At 44.3% G+C, this 22,460-nt stretch overlaps 1 protein-coding gene across 1 annotated transcript in view; it reads left to right on the plus strand.

Annotated features, from left to right (window-relative positions):
• Positions 1-6,074: 6,074 nt before the first annotated feature.
• Positions 6,075-22,460, plus strand: part of RAD9B (RAD9 checkpoint clamp component B) — a 636,801-nt gene continuing 620,415 nt past the window's right edge. Inside the window, exons 1-2 of the mRNA XM_086942453.1 lie at positions 6,075-6,207; positions 14,265-14,335. Coding sequence (XP_086798579.1) covers positions 6,075-6,207; positions 14,265-14,335 — 204 coding nt within the window. The remainder of the gene's footprint in view (positions 6,208-14,264; positions 14,336-22,460) is intronic.

Raw genomic sequence — 22,460 nt, forward strand, 5'->3', positions numbered from 1 at the left:
AAACTTTGAGAGATGCGACACAGAGACTGAAGGAAGAGGTGAAGAAAACCTCTATTTTCCTAGATCAAGCACATAAATTAATGGGCAGACTGCTTAACACTTCTGTGCGAAATAGAATCATTCGTACTGCTCCTCCTGCTTATAAGCAGGTGATGATGACATTGTTAATAAATCAGACGGGAAACACTTTAGTACAAGTTATCAAGGCGGTTCGAGAATTGAGCAAACTGGGAGAGTGGATGAAATTTGAAAGACCTTCTAGAACTGAAACTCGCACAGATAATAACAAACTGACTAGACGAGATTTGTTACAGCTCTAATGAAAGACGGGGTGAGGAGAGATGAAATAGATGGGGACCCTACTCCAAAGTTATGGAGCATGTTTCGAAAAAGGGGATTAGACAGAAAAGAAGGGAGCAGAAGGGTTAATAAACAGGATCATGAGTGGAGACACTCAGATGGAAGTGGTGATGAATCATATCAAGGGAGAAGGGAAGAATCCCCAAAATATAGAACAAGACGTGAGAGGGAAGAATCTTTAGATCGCCAAGTGAGAGAGGTAGATCCCCAGAACAGAGAGTGAGAAATGAACGAGGGAGATCCCCGGATGGAAGATCACAGAGTGACAGAAATATGAGAAACTCATATTATGAAGAAAGAGTGTACGAGGAGGATATGCTTCCTAAACGATATGAAAGTCTTTACCCTGATTTGTCTTGGGCGCAGGACAAGAGCAAAAATGACTAGGAAATAGGTGAAGCTCCGGTACAGAATTGGGCTCGCAAAGATAATAGACCCTATGTAGATATAGAGATTTTCTGGAGACACCGTAATGTACAACGGGGCAAGCTCTAGTAGATACGGGCTCGGAGTCCGCTTTAATATATGGAAATCCCAAGAAATTTGGAGGACAGTACTTTACAATCACAGGTTTGGGTGGTAAAGAGACACTAGCAGTGCAAACTAATGTTAAATAAAAAATTGGAAAGATACCAAAACGAGAATATGGCGTATTAGTTGTGCCTCTTTCTGAATATATCATCGGAATTGATATCTTAAAAGGAATGACTTTGTGTTTAAATGACGGGTGCTAACAGTTTGGAACAAAACGTTACATTTCAGCTAAAGCAGTGAGAGTGGGTCGTTTGAAAATTCCTCCTGTGAAGGTGCCTCAGACGACTAAGGTGATTTCTATGAAACAGTACAGAATTCCTGGTGGAAATGATGAAATCAGTGCCACAATTCAAGACTTGATGGACACAGGGGTAGTAGTTCCAATCACTACTGAATGGAATAATCCCGTATGGCCGGTGCGCAAAAGTGGCGCATGACCGTGGATTATCGCGAACTGAATAAACATCACCACCTTTGACTGTTGCCGTCCCTGACACTATTACCTTGATAGAGAGAATCCAGAGACATACAGTGACTTGATATGCAACTATTGATATTGCCAATGCTTTCTTTTCTATTCCTATAGCTTCCAAATGTCAAGATTTCAGTTTTTCATGGGGTGGCAGACAAATGACATTTCGAAGTTTGCTCCAGGGCTATTTGCATAGTCCAACGATATGTCACCAGCTGGTGGCAGAGCATTTAGATGAGGTACCGATCATTTCTGGAGTGCAAATTTCTCATTACATTGATGACATAATGATCCAAGGTGAGACACAAGAGCAAGTCCAAATTCAGTTAGATCAAAGTGTAACTTATTTGCAAGGCAAAGGATGGGAAATCAATCCTGACAAATTAAAAGGTCCAGCACAAAGTGTAAAATGTTTAGTCATTCAGTGGCATCAGGGAAATCGAGAAGTGCTTCCTCAACTGAGACAGAAAATTAAAGAATTTACAGTACCCTGAATTAGAAAAGAGGCTCAGAGATTCATTGGTTTGTTTGGATTCTGGAGACTGCATACTCCCCATTTAAGTCAGATTTTGGCTACTTTGTATAAAGTCACTCGAAAGAAGAATGCGTTTGAGTGGGGTGAGACACAGCAAACCGCGTTTGAACTGGCAAAAGAGGCTATTCAGCATGCTTTGGATTTATGGCCAATGCAAGATGGCGATGTTGTTTTGAATGTGACTGTACAGGATCCATATGCAAATTGGAGTTTATGGAAAAAACAAGGTAAGACCAAAGTACCCTTAGGATTCTGGACAAAAAGGTTGCCAGATGCTGGTGAGCGCTATACGCCTTTTGAAAAACAATTGCTTGCATATTACTGGGCTTTGGTGGATACAGAACAATTGACTTTGGGACATGATGCTATTTTGAGACCCGAGATTCCAATAATGCAATGGGTTATGAGCTCTCCTAAAACTCACAGAATCGGACATGCACAGGAAGCCAGTGTATCAAATGGAAATGGTACATGCAGGATAGGGCTCGGGTGGGTCCTAAGGGCACAGCAATGTTACATGAGCAAGTGGCACAGGCGCCAATAGAAGACACGGACATGGAGTGCAAGGTACCTATAGTACAGGAATCTCCTGTTAAATGGAGTAGACCATTTAACAATCTTTCCGCGAAGGATAGAAAGCATGTGTGGTTTACGGATGGTTCAACCAGGTATGTGGGAGCAAAGAGACAGTGGAAAGCAGTGTCATATAATCCTGTTACCCAGAAATTGTTGAGCCCGACTGGTGAAGGAAAAAGCAGTCAGTTTGCAGAACTTTATGCTGTTTACCAAGCTCTGAAACAGGAATTACCAGGAGTTTGCCATATATACACCGATTCATGGTTAACTGCTAATGGGTTAACTACATGGCTCCCCACATGGCACGCTCACAAATGGTTAATAAATTCGAAGGAGGTATGGGGAAAAGAACTTTGGAAAGAGGTGTGGGATATGCTTCCCCAAAGTACTGTGACAGTTTATCATGTTGACGCTCACTGTTCAATTCAATTGATTCACTTGATAGGTGGTTTAACCTCATTGCAGACGAAAATGCCAAAATCTCTGAGGCAGAGGCGGAAACGCAGAATTCTGACCTGGTTGGGTTGGGGAGGTGGGCACATCAGAAGTGTGGACATTTTGGAGAACAAATCACTAGCAGGTGGGCAGCAGATAGAGGGATACATCTTCCCCGTGATGTGGTAAAACCAGTAATTTTGCAGTGTCCCATTTGCCAACATTCCAGACGACAAGTGATACCACAGATAGTGAGAGGTCAGTTACACAGAGGTAAGTTACCAGCGCAGATTTGGCAGATAGATTACATAGGTCCCTTACCCATGTGCAGAGGTTGTCAGTAAGTATGCACTATTGTAGATACCTACTCTGGATATTTGATTGCATCCCCATATAAAAGGGCTACTCAGATGAATACACTTAAAAATGTGGATTTGTTGATTTTATACTATGGAATTCCTTTGCAGATTCAACCAGATAACTGTTCACATTTTAAAGGGAGGATGGTACATGAGTATTGTACCCGACACAACATTGAACGGATTTTTCATTTTCCTTATTACCCACAAGCCGCAGGCTTAATTGAACGCATGAATGGTCTTTTGAAAGATCAATTGAAAAAACTTTCTGATGGTTCTTTGAAAAACTAGAAAGATAATTTATTTGATGCTTTACAAATTCTGAATAATCGTCATTTGAACAACTCTGCAACGCCCCTAATGAGAATGTTTACTCCTTCTTCGAATGTTCAGCTCTATTCAGCAGTTGCTATGATTACCTATTGGGAGATGACTCCCGGAGCCTTGGCTCCACATAGAGCGACCCTGAGGCTGTTGGTTTGGATTTACATACTTTGAAGCAGCATAGTTTGAAACAGAGAAACATTGTTCCTATTGAAACTGGAATTGGTGTCCAAATACCAGCAGAACACTTTGGCTTGATTGCCCCATGCTCTGGACTAGCGCTAAAAGGCATCCAGGTGCTGAGTGGCGTAATTGATTCTGATTACCAAGGTGAAATCAAAATTATTCTGTTAAACATTGGTGATCTAGATTTAATAATCCAGCCTGGAGACCGAGTTGCCCGGTTGGTTATAATGCCAGTTTTGGGTGGTGTGGTGATAAAGGGGACTGTCCCAACCCTCCTGAATGTACGTGGAGATGGAGGTATTGGCTCAACTGATAAAAACCCAGGAGCCAGAGTGTGTGTTCAGTCACCCAATCAACCCCCCGAACCGGCTGAAGTAATCACCATGGGCAGTGATAATACAATACTGGTCATGAAACCTGTGTCCCAGCAGATAAATGTTATCTTTGAGAATGAGTAATACGTTTTATTTTTGAACCTTTATTATTACTTCAAGCAAGTACAAGCATGGGCCTACAACCACCCCGGCCGGCCGCTAGTCAAATCGTAGGTACAGCAAATCAATGTGGGAAAATATAGCAGCCAGAAAACCATGGTCTAGCAAGTGTCCAGGATATGACTTGTATTCAAACGTACTGGCCGACATTCAGGATTCATGAAGGTTCATTTTACAATAAAGAAATACTAAGAGTCAACGCCATACGATCACACATGGCAAGCATAAATCCGGAAATCTGCAAATAATGCAAATACAATTGAAGTATTGGGGGTAAGGCATACGAGTCAGGATACATGTGGACACAAACCCGTTCCATAGCAAAGCTGCACCCTACCCCTCAAAACGAAGCATAATGTAGGAAACATGTAAAACGACGACATCGAGAAGGAAGAAAGACAAAAGGGCCATAGAAACAAATGACGGACAAATTAACAGACCCCATCCCCCACCCCCCACCCTGCACCCCTGCAGAAGGCCACGGCCTACCCCCCCAGCAGCGTGCCTGTCGCCCTAAATAGGAGACCCGAAACATAGAAAAAGAAAAGAAAGAAGAAAGGAAGAAAAAAGTGGAGGAGGGTCCTCGATCTTGCCACACGCCCCCTCCCCCACCCCGCGCCCAGTAAACTTCCGAAAAGCAAAATCAGAATAACCAGGGAAAACATTAATCACCGATAGCACCATCAATAAAATCCCCGTTGAGTGTCCCCCAAATCACCGTTCGTCAACAATAAGTCCACTGGATCCCAAACAGTATCACCCCTGGCCTGTTCTATCAGTAGTACCAGCATACGTCCACATATCAATCGGCATACAGAGCGGCGTGGAGGGTTTAAGTGATCCAGGCGGACCGGGCCGTGTTATTACTCCATGGAACTTCAGCAACCAGAACCCAGCCGAAGATGCATGGCAGAAATTTGTCTGTGTCGATATCAACCCCGAAAACATCCGCAAGTCCGAACACACTCCAACCAAGGAGAGAGAGGCACACCATCCGGCAAGCGCTGAGACGTTGCCGGGGCAGCCCGAGACACAAATCGGCGTCGTTTCCCCAGCCGCTGATTAGAGAAGTGCCCCGACGAGTCACTCACATGTACTACAGATCTGTCCAAAGCGAGCACATGAGCCGGGTCTTCCAGCGTCTCCCCGAGCCTAGGCGTAGCTGGAGCACTCTTCACCGACATAGAGGCGGGCACGTCGGCACTTCCTTGAGATCGAACTGTGCCCGTGTGGAACGGCGGGACAACAATGGCGACCATCCTTCTTCCCAGGTCCCGGGCATCACGGATCAGGGTCGCATGCAAAGTCGTTAGAGCAGCCAATATGTCTTCGGACGTGGGCTCTGTCTCGTGCCGCCAGACCCCTAAACTCTCCCGCACGGCAGCTTTCCAATCTGGCTGTGGTCTGCGGAAGAGGGTGCCAGCCGCCATCTTAGCTGATCCGGCCTCGTCTTTCTTCACCTAACCTCGGGACCGGGCCCTGCACCAGGGCGCAACAGAATTCCCAGCGAGGACCCAGCAAGTCAAGGCAGGCTTCCCGGGGAAGGGCCACCAAAGGGCTAAACAAATTCTCTGCCGCTCCCCGGGAGCCGCCCGCCGATTCCGGGGGACACAGCACTGGAATTCCGGGGGATTCCGGGGGACACAGCACTGGAAGGGGGGGCAAATATCACGCACTCCCCTCAATACTGCTTTGCCACGCATCTCCACGAGGCACTCTGCTAGGAGGACTGGGTCTTCACTTTCGCCATCGGCCCATCAAACCTCCGGCGCCCTCCGGCCGACTCCACGCCTCCACCAATGGCCGCTGTTGTCACAGTTACGGCCGGCTGTTCCTCTCACTCGACTCCCCGGTCCCAGCTCCATGAGGGCCGCAAAACTGTCGGAGACATTTCTTCGGGTTTGCCGCACGTAGAAGCCCCAGAAGCAGACGGTGAGTGAAAGTTTTCCTTCGCCTACTTAAATATGCCGTTACGGCTCAGGATAATTGCCAGGATGTATGCGCGGGGTGAGAGGGCTCACGGAGCCGAGCGTCTATGCGGCCATCTCGGTCGCTGGCTTGGCTCCTCCTCCCAGTAATACGGTTTTTGACTCCTTTCTTTAGGTCATTATATGGATTGCTGCTGCAGGATTTTTCGTTGCTGGACTCCTTTCGGCATGGTGCACATGGAGCCAAGGTGGGCCGGAGGGATCCCAAGGCGAGACAGTCAACCGGGAGCGCAGGATGAATTCGATTTTGACTAACAAACTGAACGTTTGGGAGACTCTTGCACGCAAGGTGCAGAACCGTTCTCACTTTTGCATGACGAACATGAGGAGTGTTCTTGATATCGCATCAACTTGTTTGGTAACTGTTCCGACTCCTGCTGCTGTTTTGATGAACGTCTTCAACATTACCAATATTGACAGAAATGCTGGCATTGATGATGTATGACATCATCTATCAATTTACGAGTTTTGCAACTCTTGTCCAGAGAGAACTGACTAACGAATTACAGACCTTTGAGATACACGCTTACAACATCACTGAGGTGATGTTTGCTACAATTTTACGCGCGATCCACAATTAATTGGCAAATGTGCACAGTCTAAATTAGAAAATGCTTCTACACTTTCTCAGCATGTTCAGATTTTATGCCACAATCGTAAACTTGGCATGTGTTCCTCAGTCCATAACTCTATGATTTGTAGAAATGTTGTTCTTGCCATTAGTCATTATAGACATGTTTTATTGCCAACCGGATGGCTCTTTTCATGTGGAAATATTTCATGGTCCTTTATTCCAACGCACATTTCCGATGGACCATGTGCATTAACAAGACTCAGTTTGATTATGTTTTCTTTATCTCCTTCTACTCATAGCCTGACTGTACGTGAGGCTCCTCCTCAGTTAGATGAACATTGAAAATCTAATTTGCATTTGCTTTCTAAACCTGAACATATTAGTTTAGCTGCCTCAATTGTAGGCATTCCTGGACTGTCAATTTACAATTCTAGAGCTATTAGTAGACTGGGTTGTCTTATGGTTAATTCAATCAACCACACTTCAACTGCTTTATCAGAATTTTTACTTGAAGCACAGGGTGAACGACAAGCTATTTTGCAGAATAGAGCTGCTATCGATTATCTTCTCTTGAAACATAATCACGGATGCTCCGATTTGGAAGGTTTATGTTGTTTCAATCTTTCTGATCACTCTAAATCTATCCAGTCTCATATTAACACTTTACATGAATTATCTTCTGAAGTTCGTCAAAATTTTGATCAAGGATGGTGGGATTGGCTCTTTGGGTGGTTAAATGATCTTGGTTTACTTCGTTCTATTTTGGGTGGTGCATTATTGGTCATTTGCTTTCTGATTGCAATATGCTGTTGCATTCAGTGTGTGCCTAATATTTTGAATATATTTCGACCTGGTACTTTGATTAGATCTGTCAGTTATGTTTCCTATTATTCTAGCAATGATTTACGTACTGTTTGATGCAACTATACGTTCAACGGTGTTGGACTATGGTTATGTGTGGAATGTAATGAATGTGCCATTGATATGGTTGAATGGCCCGATTATGACCGTTGCCCATCACCATCGCAGTATATTTTGATCTAATATAGTGATGTGTAGGCCTGCATAGGCCTACACATAGGCCTGTAGGCCTTCGCGTTCCGCGAATTCGCGGATTTCCCCGCGAGATCGCAAAATAAATCAGCGAATTCATGGATTTTTCCACTAAATCGCAGATTTTTTTGCGATTTGCCCTGGAGTACTTTCTACTGGCTAATCCAGTAAATGCTCCCTCATTGGGTAAATGTATAGTGCTTTTACTACACTGCAGCTGCGTAAAGGGCCAGAAGATGTGTCTCCAGTGACCATGTGGTCCTGTAACACAGGCACAGGCACACTTGGTCACTGGAGACACATCTTCTGGCCCTTTACGCAGCTGCAGTGTAGTAAAAGCACTATGGGGCAGATTTACAAGCCGCTTGCGCCTCTTTTGCGCCGCAGTTGCGTCACTTTTGTGAAGCAGCGGCAGCACAAAAGATGCGCCATGGTGCTGGGCATTAACAACGTGACGCATCTGAGAGATGCGTCACGTTGTAAAGCCCTCCGCCACAAGGAGGCGTTCCGGCGCAGGGGAGGACGTTCCTGCGCAGGAAGGCCTCCTAAAAGTGGCTGAGTGAAATTTTCAAGATTTCACTCAGTCACTTTTAGGCCAATGCTGCATCAAAACCCTGCGCCTGCTTGAAGCAGGCGCAAGGCTTGACGCAGCATTGGGGAGATAGGGCCCCCCAGAGCATTGCTGGAGCAGCAATGCGCTGCTTTTACGGCACAGATGCGTGACGCATCTGTGCCGTTTTTGCCACATGGTGTGCTGCATTGTAAATGTGGCGCACCATGGGTGGCGGAGCTGCGGCGCACAATAACTGGCGCATCCCTGGGGATGCGCCAGTTATTGGATATCTGCCCCTATACATTTAGCCAACGAGAGAGCACTTACTGATTAGACAGTAGAAAGTACTCCAGTTGAGTAGAGGTATTGCACAAAACGTGGCATCTTCGTGGACAAACACGCAGGGCGGGATTCATTCTGGCACGATGCTCATGTCACAAAAATTAAACCTCAACAGAAAGTACTTACAGATACAAATTAAGCAGGTGCCCGAGTTGAAGGTCAAATTCAGTAACGTAGTAATCAGCCCTAAAAAATTGTGAGCAAGGTCGAGGCCCTTATCCCCATATCTGCCGTCTTAAATGAGCTGTAATCCTTGAGGAGGTCTGTGCATCCAGGTGTTTCTCGAGTGCCATCCCCGTGTAGTTCCTGTGACCAGGAGCCTGCTTTCTCCTCATCTGCTGCCCTGCTCGGCCTCTGACCCTTTAAAACAAGAGGCATGTGAACTCGCATAGAAGCCCCGCACACCACACACTAGCGCTATGAAACGTCTTCCCGTCCTTTCCCCAAACCGGCTCGGAAACGTGTCTGTCAGGATGTTGCAGGACAACAATGGCTCGGACACCATGCGTTTCAAATGGTAACAAAGGCCACGTTAGGCCTAGAACGGGGGGTTCACTGGTGATTATGACAATATCACCAGAGCAGCTGGAATACAATTTCGACAACACACCCTGTATTTTTACCCTTGGGCATCTTGCCACTGAATAACAGATATTTATTTTTACCCAACTCAATGGTACTCATTTTATCAACCACGTTTGTGTGCTTCATGATTTTCCAGCTTCTAGGGCAAAGTCACTGCTAACCTATTTGTTCGCCTTTGCGGTCTTCCATCTTTACTTTTTTTTAATGTTTTTCATAGATTTTTTAATGTAATTTTGCTTTTCTTTGGGCATGATGGTACAGTATTTGTTATCGTGGTTTGCGGCTGAGTTGCTGGTTGCTTACATGGTATGATGAAGCTGTTTTGTGTTGGTATATTATGGTGGGTATGTTGGGAGTATGATGTTGGTTTTGTGGACATATGATAGTTGTTATGTTGGCAAATAATACTAAAAGTGATGGTGTGCTGGCTAATAATACTGTCAGTAGCGATGCTGATTGAATTGCAATACATTAGAATTTACTCACTGACTGCTGATATTGCAGGAGGTTCACCTGCTCGAAAAAGGGTGCACCTTCCTGAGCAGCCATGCCTACTCAACCATATGGAGGTTTCTCAGATCATGGCCAAGCTGAAGCCGGGGCAGTCTCGGGGCTCTGCCATTCCAGGCGGCTTCCTGGGATTACAGCGCTGAGCAGGCGGGCTGCCTCCTCAGCGCCGATTCCTAATCGACAGATAACAATAGCAGTTGGAGGGGCTGGCGTTCTTGAGAGCAGACTGGCAGGGATCTGCGCGCTGGATGCGAGGGCTTCATGTTTCCAGCTGCATCCGGCCAAGTTGCCAGCGCTGAGCTGGCCCACGCATGTCAAGGCAGGGTCCATATGGGAGACACCGGACCATATGGCGTGCTACTACCTTGTCATCAGCTCCACCCATCTTAGCAATGGGCCCTTCTGTGGCATTAAATGAGTCTTCAGGGGACCTCTACGGAAGAATGGCACTTCATTACTGGTAATGGCACAGTTGTTTTCCACTTAAACGCTCATGTGTGTATGTAAGGGCAGACATTACCGGCGGGTGTACTTGGCACATGTCACACTACACCTCTGCTGCAAAGCCATTATTGGGCAATATGTTTGTTTGTAGATGTTGATATTTGTGCAGTACAAGCTGTGTGATTCAAGCTAACCGTACTGTGAATATTTGTGCATGCATGGTATTTCTAAATGTGCGTGCATGTGTATTTACACAGGTATTACTGATGTAAGTCTACTCTAGATTCTTGTGTATATCCAAGTACATTTATGGAAATTTGGGGCCACATTTGTGCCACCTTTCCACACCAAAAAGCAGTAAGATTTGCAATTCTCAGAGTTTATAAATGCACACGGAACCACGTAAATGTGGCCATGCCGTTTTGTGGCAGGTGTATAACCCTACAAGCAGTGCCACAGACATGATGGAAGATGGTAGCAGAGCACATGGCGCATCATTTATGTGCCCAAGAGTTCACACCATGTGACCTGCACGAGGTGCATGCCAAAGGTGCTTCAGCCTGGGTGCGAATTGTGGTGTTGCCGTTTCCCTGCCATGTGGAACTTACGCAGACCTGCTTGAAGATCTTGCCAAGAGGAAGTTCAGTGCACATGGCATTTCCACATCTGCTGTTGCGGATCGACACTACTGTAGTATCATTTGCAGAATCAGCAGCTGGATGGCAGGGAAACACAATCAGTACACTTGGCAGGCTGCCTGCAAACGTCAAGAATTAGGAACTATTAAGCTATAACTCTGTGCTGCGTTTTAAATTGGATCTATAAAACGAGTGTGGCAGCACATAGCTTGAAATGACTTCCCGTCACTGAGGCAATATGCGTCAAGCTCCAGATCTCAGGAGTGAAGCCCCTAGTATGCCATGTGCTCCTCCTTTTATCACTGTTTCCCAAAAGAGCCGTCCTGGGGCAGGTGGTCATAAGAAACCGATCTTGTGCTGTGTGCAATATTAAGAGCTAGTTGATATTTGTCAGTGCTTCCTGTTGAGGTTTAATTTTCGTGGCAGGCGCCTCATTGCCTACTTGTAACTGTTCTCTGACCCTGCTTCAAGGGTCAGAGCAGGGTCCGAGAATAGTTGCAAGTAGGCAACGAGGCGCCAGGAAGCACTTACAGGCTTACTGCAGCAGGTGCCCAAGTTGAAGTTAATTTCTTTGTAACCCTTTTGTAAAAGGTTACAAAGAAATTAGCTTCAACTTTTTCACCTGCTGCTGTAACCCTGTAAGTGCTTGGCTGAAAATTCGTCCCGCTCGCGGATTCACAGATTTTACCGCGATTTTGCGAGATTCGGGGATCGCAAAATCGCGGAAAATCCGCAAATTCAGCGAGCGGAACAAATTTTTAGCCCACCCTTAATCACCATCTCAGTATATTTTGGTCTAATATAGTGATGTGTAAGCCTGCATAGTATGAATAAGCTACAAAGTAGGGCTTGATTATGCCTTTTCTGGTTCCGACTTTATCTTGCTTCATGGCAGTGCTTCCTTGTCGGCGTTGGCATACTCATGCTTTCTTGTATACTAATTTTGCTCATTTACAGGAGTAGTGGCCTATGCTCTAGCGACTCCATTTTCTAAGCTGTCGTCATCTTCTGAGCCTTTCTAGGTGAGAAGCCATGTTATGCTGTTCACTTGTTTTCTGCACTTCGTATGCTGGTAGAATGCGGTTCTTGTCAGAGGAATGTACCTGCTCTGCTCCGAAGTCATAACAGACGCCTGGCCAGCTGAAGCTGTGGCCTTGGTACGGAGTGGTACAGAATCTGATGGGAAAAGGGGGCGAGGCTCACAGGAGCTTCGTCTTACGTTTCCACTGGTACTAAAGGAGGTGTCTGGGTTCTGATCTTTGGAAGTTCAGCACAGTACCGACTTGTAGCTGTGATGGTGGGACGAATGGTGTCACTCTGTCTCCCGGTTCGGCTGGAGAAACAGACTCTCCGCGAAGTGGAAGCGGGTTGTGTAGACAATTGGTGAGGTGTTCCACTAATTCTAATATTCCTACTTTTCTTGCCTAACTATCATCTTCTGTTTTCAGGTTCGATACATTTATATACATATAAGTTCTATATATGTTTTTTCTGATTGTGTTTAGCAATTGCTTAGGTGCTAATGTGAAGAAGGCCTAGCGTGACTTATTCTTATTCTTTCATTGTGTAATAAAAGAAACCCCAAAGTATATGATTATTTGTCTGTATTCCTTGTGGAGGGAAGTCGGGCTCCTTTTTGACCAAATGCTTATGGAAGGATGGGTGAATTCCCTTCCAATTAGTGTTGTTGATACAGAAGGTTGACCGGCTCCCAGCAAGGAGAGAAATTCTAATTCTTCCAGCCCGAACCTTTGTCAGGAGAAGTGTGCGTTGAATATTTGTGGTCCTACCTGGGTGAGTATTCTGTGGGCGGAGAGGAGCGGTTAATAGCCTCCAGCACAGCGCCTGTCACCAGGAGTTTGTTAGCATCGTAGTACATTGTGGTACTTTGTGATTATTGTGTCCGAAGCTTCTAAACACAGGCCATAGAAATATACTTTTTGTTATTATTGTTACTTTCTTGGGTAAGTATTGTGGAGTGTTGTACCTTTTGGGTCCCCAAGAAGGATAAGCTTGTATGTCCTGATTATTGGCAGAATTTTCATTCCATTACAATTAAACAAACAGCTCTTTGCTGGCTACTTTAGCAGTAGAAAGGGCAACGTGGTACAGACGCAGACGTTATCTTGCTGGGTCATCCTATACATCAAAATGTGCTATACCCTTACCAAAAAGGAACCACCTGAAGGAATTAGAGTGCACGCCACCAGCTTCAAGTTATCATCTTCTGATCTTGCGAGAGGTGTTCCTATCACAGAGATCTGTAATGTAGTGAAATGGGCATGCCTGCTCACACTAACCAAACAATACTGTTAGGACTGTTAGGTGCGTTACGACTGGCTCTTTGCCAGAACAGTGCTGCTAGTTTTCCTCAACTACCGATCCATCAGCCCTCCTCTTATTGCTTGGGACTCTATTCAACAGGTGAGAAATCTGCAGTTACAAGTTTCCATCAGAAGAAACAGTTACTTTCAGTAACAATATATCTGGTGGATTTACCTACAGATTTCTCACCTATCCCCCCAACCTACCCGTCTGATTCAATGGATGTGTAGGGAAATAATTTATACGGCTTGAATTACAGTTTGGCACTGCTCTGTAGAGGATAGATGTTACTCTATCTGTTTGCATCGAAGGCACAAACAAACGGATAGAAACTGGCATTGTAACACCAGGGTGGGCGCTAAAGGGTTTAGGTGACGTCAGCGTGTGTCATTTCCTGTGCTAGCTCAAAACCAGCGCCCCTACTCGGCATCCGTATTTGTAGGTGCATTGAAAATAATCTTGTTTTGTTTGTCCATCATGTGCAACTAAGCTTTCCATGAAACTATCTACTGTTTTTTTTTTGATTGATCAATAACTATAACATCAATTGATAACATTGCACCCCCAAAAAGTATTGTCTTTGGACTGTCCATTGTGACATGTAATTTGTCCTTTCTTATTGTGCATATGGGAGTTGCACTAGAAAAAACGTTTCCCCCAAATAAATCTTCTTGCACCTTGCCTGCACTTCTCTCTATGGTCTTGTCATGGTTCTTTTCACTGTGACAATACTTTGTATATAAAGCCAAATTATGCTGTAGTATTCTAAAATAAACACATGAGGGATTAGACTATGTAATGTCAAAGGCACAGTTCACCATTCTGCTTAAGCGAACTGGATGAAGAATTGCCAATACTCTGTCTTCATTGTTAAGTCTGAAATGTAAGGGTTCACTACCTTTAAACAATTTGTTTATTTTTTACCATATGGCCAGCTGAAGTACTTTGGTACAAAAACTTTATTTTCTCTTTCACAGTGTTTGGGAGAGCAATCCATGCCCTTTCAAGAATTAGTGACGAGATGTGGTTTGACCCAATCGAAAAAGGTGTAAGTAAAAAATCGAGGCGTGTTCAAATAGATTGTCAAAATGAGTGTAAGATGTTCGAGTTCTAACTACTTTTTTGAGTGTTTTATTTTCACTTTCATTCTTGAGAAGCATCATGGGTTCAATGATTACTGTCTCATTCTATAACTGATTTTAGATGTTACTGTAACCCTGGTTTACCTTTTTTAAACCATTTCAGAGAATGTTTTGATTCTCTGTCTTTCTTATTGAAAGGTTGTCTTGGAATCCTCAATAGTATTGCTATAAGAAGAATCACTGTATTGCATTAAGGAAATACAGGATTTCTGCTCTTTCTTCTTAGTCTCTCAAAGTATTGATAGGAGCAGGAAGAATTTCTTAAAATAACCCTCACCCACCTGGGTTACCCCTTGGTGGCATGCTTCATGATAGTGTTCTTCCCAACCCTGCAGCGGAAAAGGGGCGTGATACTACTGACGAATACGTAACAGCACTGATAATGTTATGACCTATCCTAATTAGAAATAATAGGACTGGATGGGTTTAAGATGAAAGATTTAAAAATACCTGGCTAGTAGTATTTATTTTTATTAGTACCTCTAACTGGTATGGTATAAATTTGTGAAAAAGAAGAAACTCTATGGGGTGTTGTCCCTGGATTTCTTTGGTCGACTAGTTTCAATCCCTACCTCAAAGCTTTTCTTCAGGACCGAGGAAAGCTAATCCCTGGTGCCACTCCTTAAGTTTTAACGTTCGCTGCATTTGGTATAGTACCCATAAAAAATATATAGAGAATTATACATACAGCAATAATTGGCCCCATACCGACACATGGAAAGGCATGTAAATTATCCTCATTTTTAAAAAGGGAGATAAGGAGCTTCCCACGAACCACAGGCCTGTTAACCTTTTGGATACTACCCAGAAGGTATATGCCAGGAGTGGATTCAAAGAAAAGAAATTATGATCCCACACAAAGTAGGGGTTAGACCGAGAGTTAATACCATTGATTAATCTTAAGCCTGTTGCTAATCCTTTGAAAATATATTAAACTTGGAGAAGGACATGGGATCCATATATGTCTGACTTGATATCGATTGAATCTATCTTGCTTGGCATAAAATATGGGTAACAATACACACTAGCTTCAATCGGGATATATTAATGATTGTTTAAAGCTTATAGGGTATCTTATATTCCCTGAATAAACTATATTAAAAAATGTATGATTTACATTGGCCATCCTGAATACTTTGTCAGACTGGACAGTATTACATCAATCCCAGGAAAAACATTGAAATCTTACTGTTTAATGCATTTACAGTCAATCAGACTCTCTCAAGAAATTGTCAAGCACACGGTCTTGGAAAATCAGTTGTTGATGTCATGTTATGGCATTCAGCCCTGTCTTGTATACGTAACTGGGTGTTATGACAGGATGTTGTTGACTCGTTTTCGTCTGGGGTCTTTCCATAGACTTACAAGTTTCCCAGTTATTACCGATTGGTCTAAAAACCTGGGTGTTTGCCGATGCGACGATCTGGACAACAGTCCACGATGCATATGTTTTTATTCTGTAAATTTTATTCCATTCCCACAAAAAGATGGATAGTGACAATCCTAAATATTCTGGGCATGAGACAATGTCGTCCAGCCTTTTTGATGTTACAGCTTTTACAATATGAAATGTTTACTACTTCTCTTGTTACGTACTTGAAATGCGTGATTAATTCGAGGAAATCAATGTGGAACTTTAACCTGGCTCTAAACATATGACTTTTAAATAGTTTTTAACCAGTTTATACTTCTGTGACTTTCTGTTTGAAATACTATGTGATAAACTGTGCTTTTATGATTTATATTTTAAATCGAATAAAGCTATTTTTTAATTGAATTGAATTGAGAAGGACATATTTACATTGCATTTGTTTATCTCAGTGCAGCTTTCGATCTTGTTCCTAGAGGGCTGCTGTGAGCATCCTTAAAGGATCTGGGAATCCCAGACACAGTACTTGGGCAAATAACAAATCTCAGTTGGAACAATTATGCCCAAGTTTGTTGGGGCCCCAGGGGGCAACTTACTGACAGGACTCCAATCTGTACAGGTGTGAGCCAGGGGTGTATTCCAGCCCCCACCCTATTATCCCTTTATGTCAACAATGTGAATTGTGCACTATCAAAGGGTAATATAGATGCACCAAAACTAGATGGTGTGGGGGTTCCTTCACTACTCTTTGCAGACAATACCCTGCTAATATTCCAGACTCCCATGGGCCTTCAGCTGCTCCTGGCAAATTTCAAGGCCTACTGTTTATCTAAGGGTATTGAGATCAATATTTCCAAAACAAAGTTCATGGCAGTCCGACCCCATAAGGTATTCAAGTAACCCTTAGCCTTGGCAAATGAGAGCTTGGAGCGCATGCATAGATTCGAATACCTGGGGATAGTGCTCGATAGTAAACTATCATGGTTACCCCATATTGAGACGAGAAGGGTAGTGATTCAGCATCAAGCTTCAGTGATTTATAAGAGCCATCAGGGGACAGCTTCAAGGGCAGTCCTCCCTGCTTAAGAACTGTATAAGACCTAATCCGTTGCTCTTTATGGGGCTGAAAAATGGGGCCTTCTTACAACTAGTGAAAACAAGCTTGTAATCCCGCTCCTCCACCTCCCTACTAGCACTCCCCTAAACCCTATGTTTTTAGATGTTGCTTTAAAAAGAGGGAGAGACCTAGCTAGACTTAGACCCTTATTATATTGGGTAAGACTTTGGATGACTGAGGAGCTATGCCCATATCGGAAGGCAGTAGAGGAACAGTTGACCCTAGACACACGCCTTACAGTCCCTTGGTGCAAACATATCTGGCTTGATAAGTTGGACCTCGGCCATTTTTGGATGGACCCTGGTTTGTTGAAAGCCTCACCAAACTATAATTGAAAGTCCGTTACTGGGAGTTCATCCTGGCAAACCTCCTCAGCTCCTCCACTCTTGCCATTCTGACACTACAATTTTAACTTGGTGATTTTTTAACACTACTTTTAAACTGGATAAAAACAGTGATTTGCCATGAAAGCCATTGCTTTGTGGGAACCTAGGAACTAAGACAAGCAGTGCACTTTCACTAGACGACTGTATTAGAATAAGTATATTAGCCATGATCTCCTATTTCTACACATTCTATGTACAAGATGTACTTTGTTCTACGCGTTCTAGCTTCTTATATAGGGAGTTCAAACAAACATTTTATGATGATTTTAAACACGGATTGATCTTATTGATAAAACTTTTTATTTTTTTACTTATGTAATTGCAATAATGGCCTGTTTTTATGTTTGCATGTTTTATGGAATTACCTTCCAAAATAAACATTATTGAATGGTGTACAAGTAATAAAAATCTACTGAAATTCACACGCACAGCGAGGCACAGGTTACCCGTACTCTATCACTTGTATGTTAACAGTGACTGGATAAAGTTGCAAATGTCTCAATCATCCCTTGTTGCCTCTTAGTATAGAAGATAGGGTGAAACTCCTGACATGGAATATTAGAGGCCTCAACGATCAACGTAAAACCAGGAAAGTTATGTCATACCTCACCAAACATAAGGTAGATGTAGCCCTGTCAGAGAAAAAGGGGAGACACAATCATTTGTTTCAATATATATATATACATTTGTGGTGTTTCAAAACAACAAAAACTATAACGGGCTTTCTAAATAACAACAATAAACAAACTTAGCACAATGAATAAGACATGAAAAACAACAATATATGTATAAAATGTGTCACAGGAATGAACCAGTCATTTATTTGTTTAATAAAGTAGCAGTTGCCATAATTCCCATCATCAAAGATGGATCTGTTATGCAGCCTCTAACTCTTGGGAACTAATGTTTCAGTTCTTAGGGTTGAGAGTTCTTAACCATTCCCTCAGATGATCCTAATCGTATGATTGTGTTCCCCAATAGATCTAAATGTGCCGATTCTTTTAGTGACCGATGCATCACTTCTGGGATGGGGCAGCCATGTGGGAGAGGTGGAGATCAGAGGACTCTAGTCTCCAGCGGAATCCGGACTCCACATCTACATGCTGGAACTCTGAGTGATCCGATTGGTATTGAAAGCCTTTCCACTCTCCATCAAAGAAAGGATAGACCAAGTGTCCTCAGACAACACTACCGCACATGCGGTACTGCAACATACAGGGTGGATGGGGGTAGTGGACTCTTTGCCAAGAAGGCCCTATGTCATTGGACATAGCTGGAACAACAGGTCATATCCATCGCAGTTAGATCTGGTTACCTCCACCGTGAACGCGCACGTTGGTGTTTCCAATGTCGCTCACGTTCGGAGACGCTTTTCATCTCGAGTGGAGCTCAGGTCTCCTGTACGCCTTTCCACCCAAACCAGTCTTGCCCAGATTTCTCAAGAAGATCAGGAACGACCGGGCCAAAGTCATCCTTGAAGATCCTGACTGGGGACGTAGAGCCTGCTATCCATAGCTTCCACAAATGAGCATCAGTCCTCTGATCAGGCTACCCCTTCAGGAGGATTTTCTGTCGCAGTAGCAGGGGAGCGTACTACACCCAAACCTGTCAACTCTATGCCTTCTTGCATGGAGATTGAGTGGCGACAGTTGATAGCTTTCAAAGTTTGTAATGTTGTTCTGGCAGCCAGGCGTCCCTCCACTAAGACAGTATACACCTGCTGGTGGCACGAATTTGTAATATATTGTACAGAGAAGTCTATGGACCCTCTTTCTGCTTCCCTCTCTGATGTTTTACTTTTTATTTTGACCCTTGCCTAGCAGGGCTCTGATCTGGGCACCCTAAAGGGTATTTATATGCTCTGTCTGCTTTTTTGAGGCTACCAGACCAACCCTCTTTCTTTAAGTCACCCATTGTACATAGATTCTTAAAAGGCCTTGCACATATGTTTCCACCTTCCCCCTTCATTATGCCTCAGTGGGACCTTAATGTGGTTCTCATCCAGGGGATACTCATCAATAGTCATAACTCATGAATAATCCCCGCCCATGTGCGGGATCCCGGAGCATATAGAAAATACATATATATATACATACATTTGCATATGTGAAAACATATACATGCAGCCTAAAATGTTTCTAACATGCCAAAAATGCTGAAATTACATAGGTTTGCATTGTAGTACCTATACTTTCCCAACCCATAAGGAAAAGAGGAAGCAGTAAACAATTGCCATACAACAATGCTTTATTGCCATAGAGAAAGCTTGTAATTGTAGGCATTTGCCTGTAGGCTGCAGTACAGTACTAAGAAACAAAGAAAAATGGACACCTTGCCTTCAAGGCATTAGAGTAGGGGTACGGTGCCTTTAAGACCTGCAGGAGACCCCCTGCTCCCATGATGCACCACAGGTGGCAGTTAGGTCAGTTCTTAATTCCGGCTCCTTCTGAAAGTGATTTAATTGATATTTTTCTCCCAAAACTCGACATTTTCTGACTTCTAAAAGCTTATTCTACTGTTTTTTTGGTTTTACCATAAATTGTTCCAGTCAGAATGCCAGCCTTATTCAGGAAATGTCCTTCCTGTGGTAAGAAGATGGCACTGGAAGATCCACACTCGGTGTGTATTGTGTGTCTTCCATCCTGACACAATCCTGACAAGTGTTACCACTGCCAGAAGTTGTCCAGGCGGACTCTGCGGGACAGGGAACGCATTAAACTTCATGCTCAGCTGGAGAAGGACAGAAGCCATCATGGAGGTGACCATGGAGCCTTCAGACCACCTTCTTCAAGCAAAGAACACCCAAAAACTGCGACATACCACCTCTCCTGAGTCCAGAAAGAAGAAGGTAACAGGAGATTCGTCTTCGACGTCGAGGTCGCCGTCAAAGAGACCCAGACACTCTTCAGCGTCGAGGGACAAATCACCATCTCGACATCGAGATTCTCTGCCGCATGCAAGTAAGTCGGCTTCGAGGCACAGCACTTCGGGCTCGAAGGCTGTGGGTCCTGAGAGACCTGAAAAGTCTCCCTCGATGTTGAGGCTTCCGTCGACTTCAAGACACTCTCCGCCACCCTCGAGGGGGTCGGCGTCAAGAGTCACCATGGCGAACATCTCGCTGCAAGTGGGCGTGTCGACGTCGAGAGCATCGTCGAGGTCCCATCACTCGACGTTGAGAAGATCGACGCCAATACAACGCCATGGGAGATCGACGTCGAGGTCCCCAGGCGGACATCGAAGGTCGACGCCGAGGTCTCCGCATCTCCGTAGGCGATCAATGTCGAGACCACAGTTGAGAGTGGGACGGCGTTCCCATAGCAGATCACCTCGATCGACGCCGATGGTGACGCAGACTTCATCGACATCGAGGCATTCAACCCGGCGTAAGTCCGGTGCCATCTTCTTACCACAGGAAGGACATTTCCTGAATAAGGCTGGCATTCTGGCTAGAAAAATTTATGCTAAAACAAAAAAAACTGTAGAATAAGCTTTTAGAAGTCAGAAAATGACAACTTTTTGGAGAAAAATACCAATTAAATCACTTTCAGAAGGAGCCGTAAAAAAGAACTGACCTAACTGCCACCTGTGGTCTATCATGGGAGCAGGGGTTTCCTGCAGGTCTTAAAGGTGCGGTACCCCGGCGTAAGTCGATATCCAGGTCCAGATCATCATCAGTGGACCAGTCACCATTCCCTCAGATGATCCTAATCGTATGATTGTGTTCCCCAATAGATCTAAATGTGCCGATTCTTTTAGTGACCGATGCATCACTTCTGGGATGGGGCAGCCATGTGGGAGAGGTGGAGATCAGAGGACTCTAGTCTCCAGCGGAATCCGGACTCCACATCTACATGCTGGAACTCTGAGTGATCCGATTGGTATTGAAAGCCTTTCCACTCTCCATCAAAGAAAGGATAGACCAAGTGTCCTCAGACAACACTACCGCACATGCGGTACTGCAACATACAGGGTGGATGGGGGTAGTGGACTCTTTGTCAAGAAGGCCCTATGTCATTGGACATAGCTGGAACAACAGGTCATATCCATCGCAGTTAGATCTGGTTACCTCCACCGTGAACGCGCACGTTGGTGTTTCCAATGTCGCTCACGTTCGGAGACGCTTTTCATCTCGAGTGGAGCTCAGGTCTCCTGTACGCCTTTCCACCCAAACCAGTCTTGCCCAGATTTCTCAAGAAGATCAGGAACGACCGGGCCAAAGTCATCCTTGAAGATCCTGACTGGGGACGTAGAGCCTGCTATCCATAGCTTCCACAAATGAGCATCAGTCCTCTGATCAGGCTACCCCTTCAGGAGGATTTTCTGTCGCAGTAGCAGGGGAGCGTACTCCACCCAAACCTGTCAACTCTATGCCTTCTTGCATGGAGATTGAGTGGCGACAGTTGATAGCTTTCAAAGTTTGTAATGTTGTTCTGGCAGCCAGGCGTCCCTCCACTAAGACAGTATACACCTGCTGGTGGCATGAATTTGTAATATATTGTACAGAGAAGTCTATGGACCCTCTTTCTGCTTCCCTCTCTGATGTTTTACTTTTTATTTTGACCCTTGCCTAGCAGGGCTCTGATCTGGGCACCCTAAAGGGTATTTATATGCTCTGTCTGCTTTTTTGAGGCTACCAGACCAACCCTCTTTCTTTAAGTCACCCATTGTACATAGATTCTTAAAAGGCCTTGCACATATGTTTCCACCTTCCCCCTTCATTATGCCTCAGTGGGACCTTAATGTGGTTCTCATCCAGGGGATACTCATCAATAGTCATAACTCATGAATAATCCCCGCCCATGTGCGGGATCCCGGAGCATATAGAAAATACATATATATATACATACATTTGCATATGTGAAAACATATACATGCAGCCTAAAATGTTTCTAACATGCCAAAAATGCTGAAATTACATAGGTTTGCATTGTAGTACCTATACTTTCCCAACCCATAAGGAAAAGAGGAAGCAGTAAACAATTGCCATACAACAATGCTTTATTGCCATAGAGAAAGCTTGTAATTGTAGGCATTTGCCTGTAGGCTGCAGTACAGTACTAAGAAACAAAGAAAAATGGACACCTTGCCTTCAAGGCATTAGAGTAGGGGTACGGTGCCTTTAAGACCTGCAGGAGACCCCCTGCTCCCATGATGCACCA

Source organism: Lissotriton vulgaris, chromosome 11 (assembly GCF_964263255.1).
Source record: "Lissotriton vulgaris chromosome 11, aLisVul1.2, whole genome shotgun sequence".
Lineage (NCBI taxonomy): Eukaryota > Metazoa > Chordata > Amphibia > Caudata > Salamandridae > Lissotriton > Lissotriton vulgaris.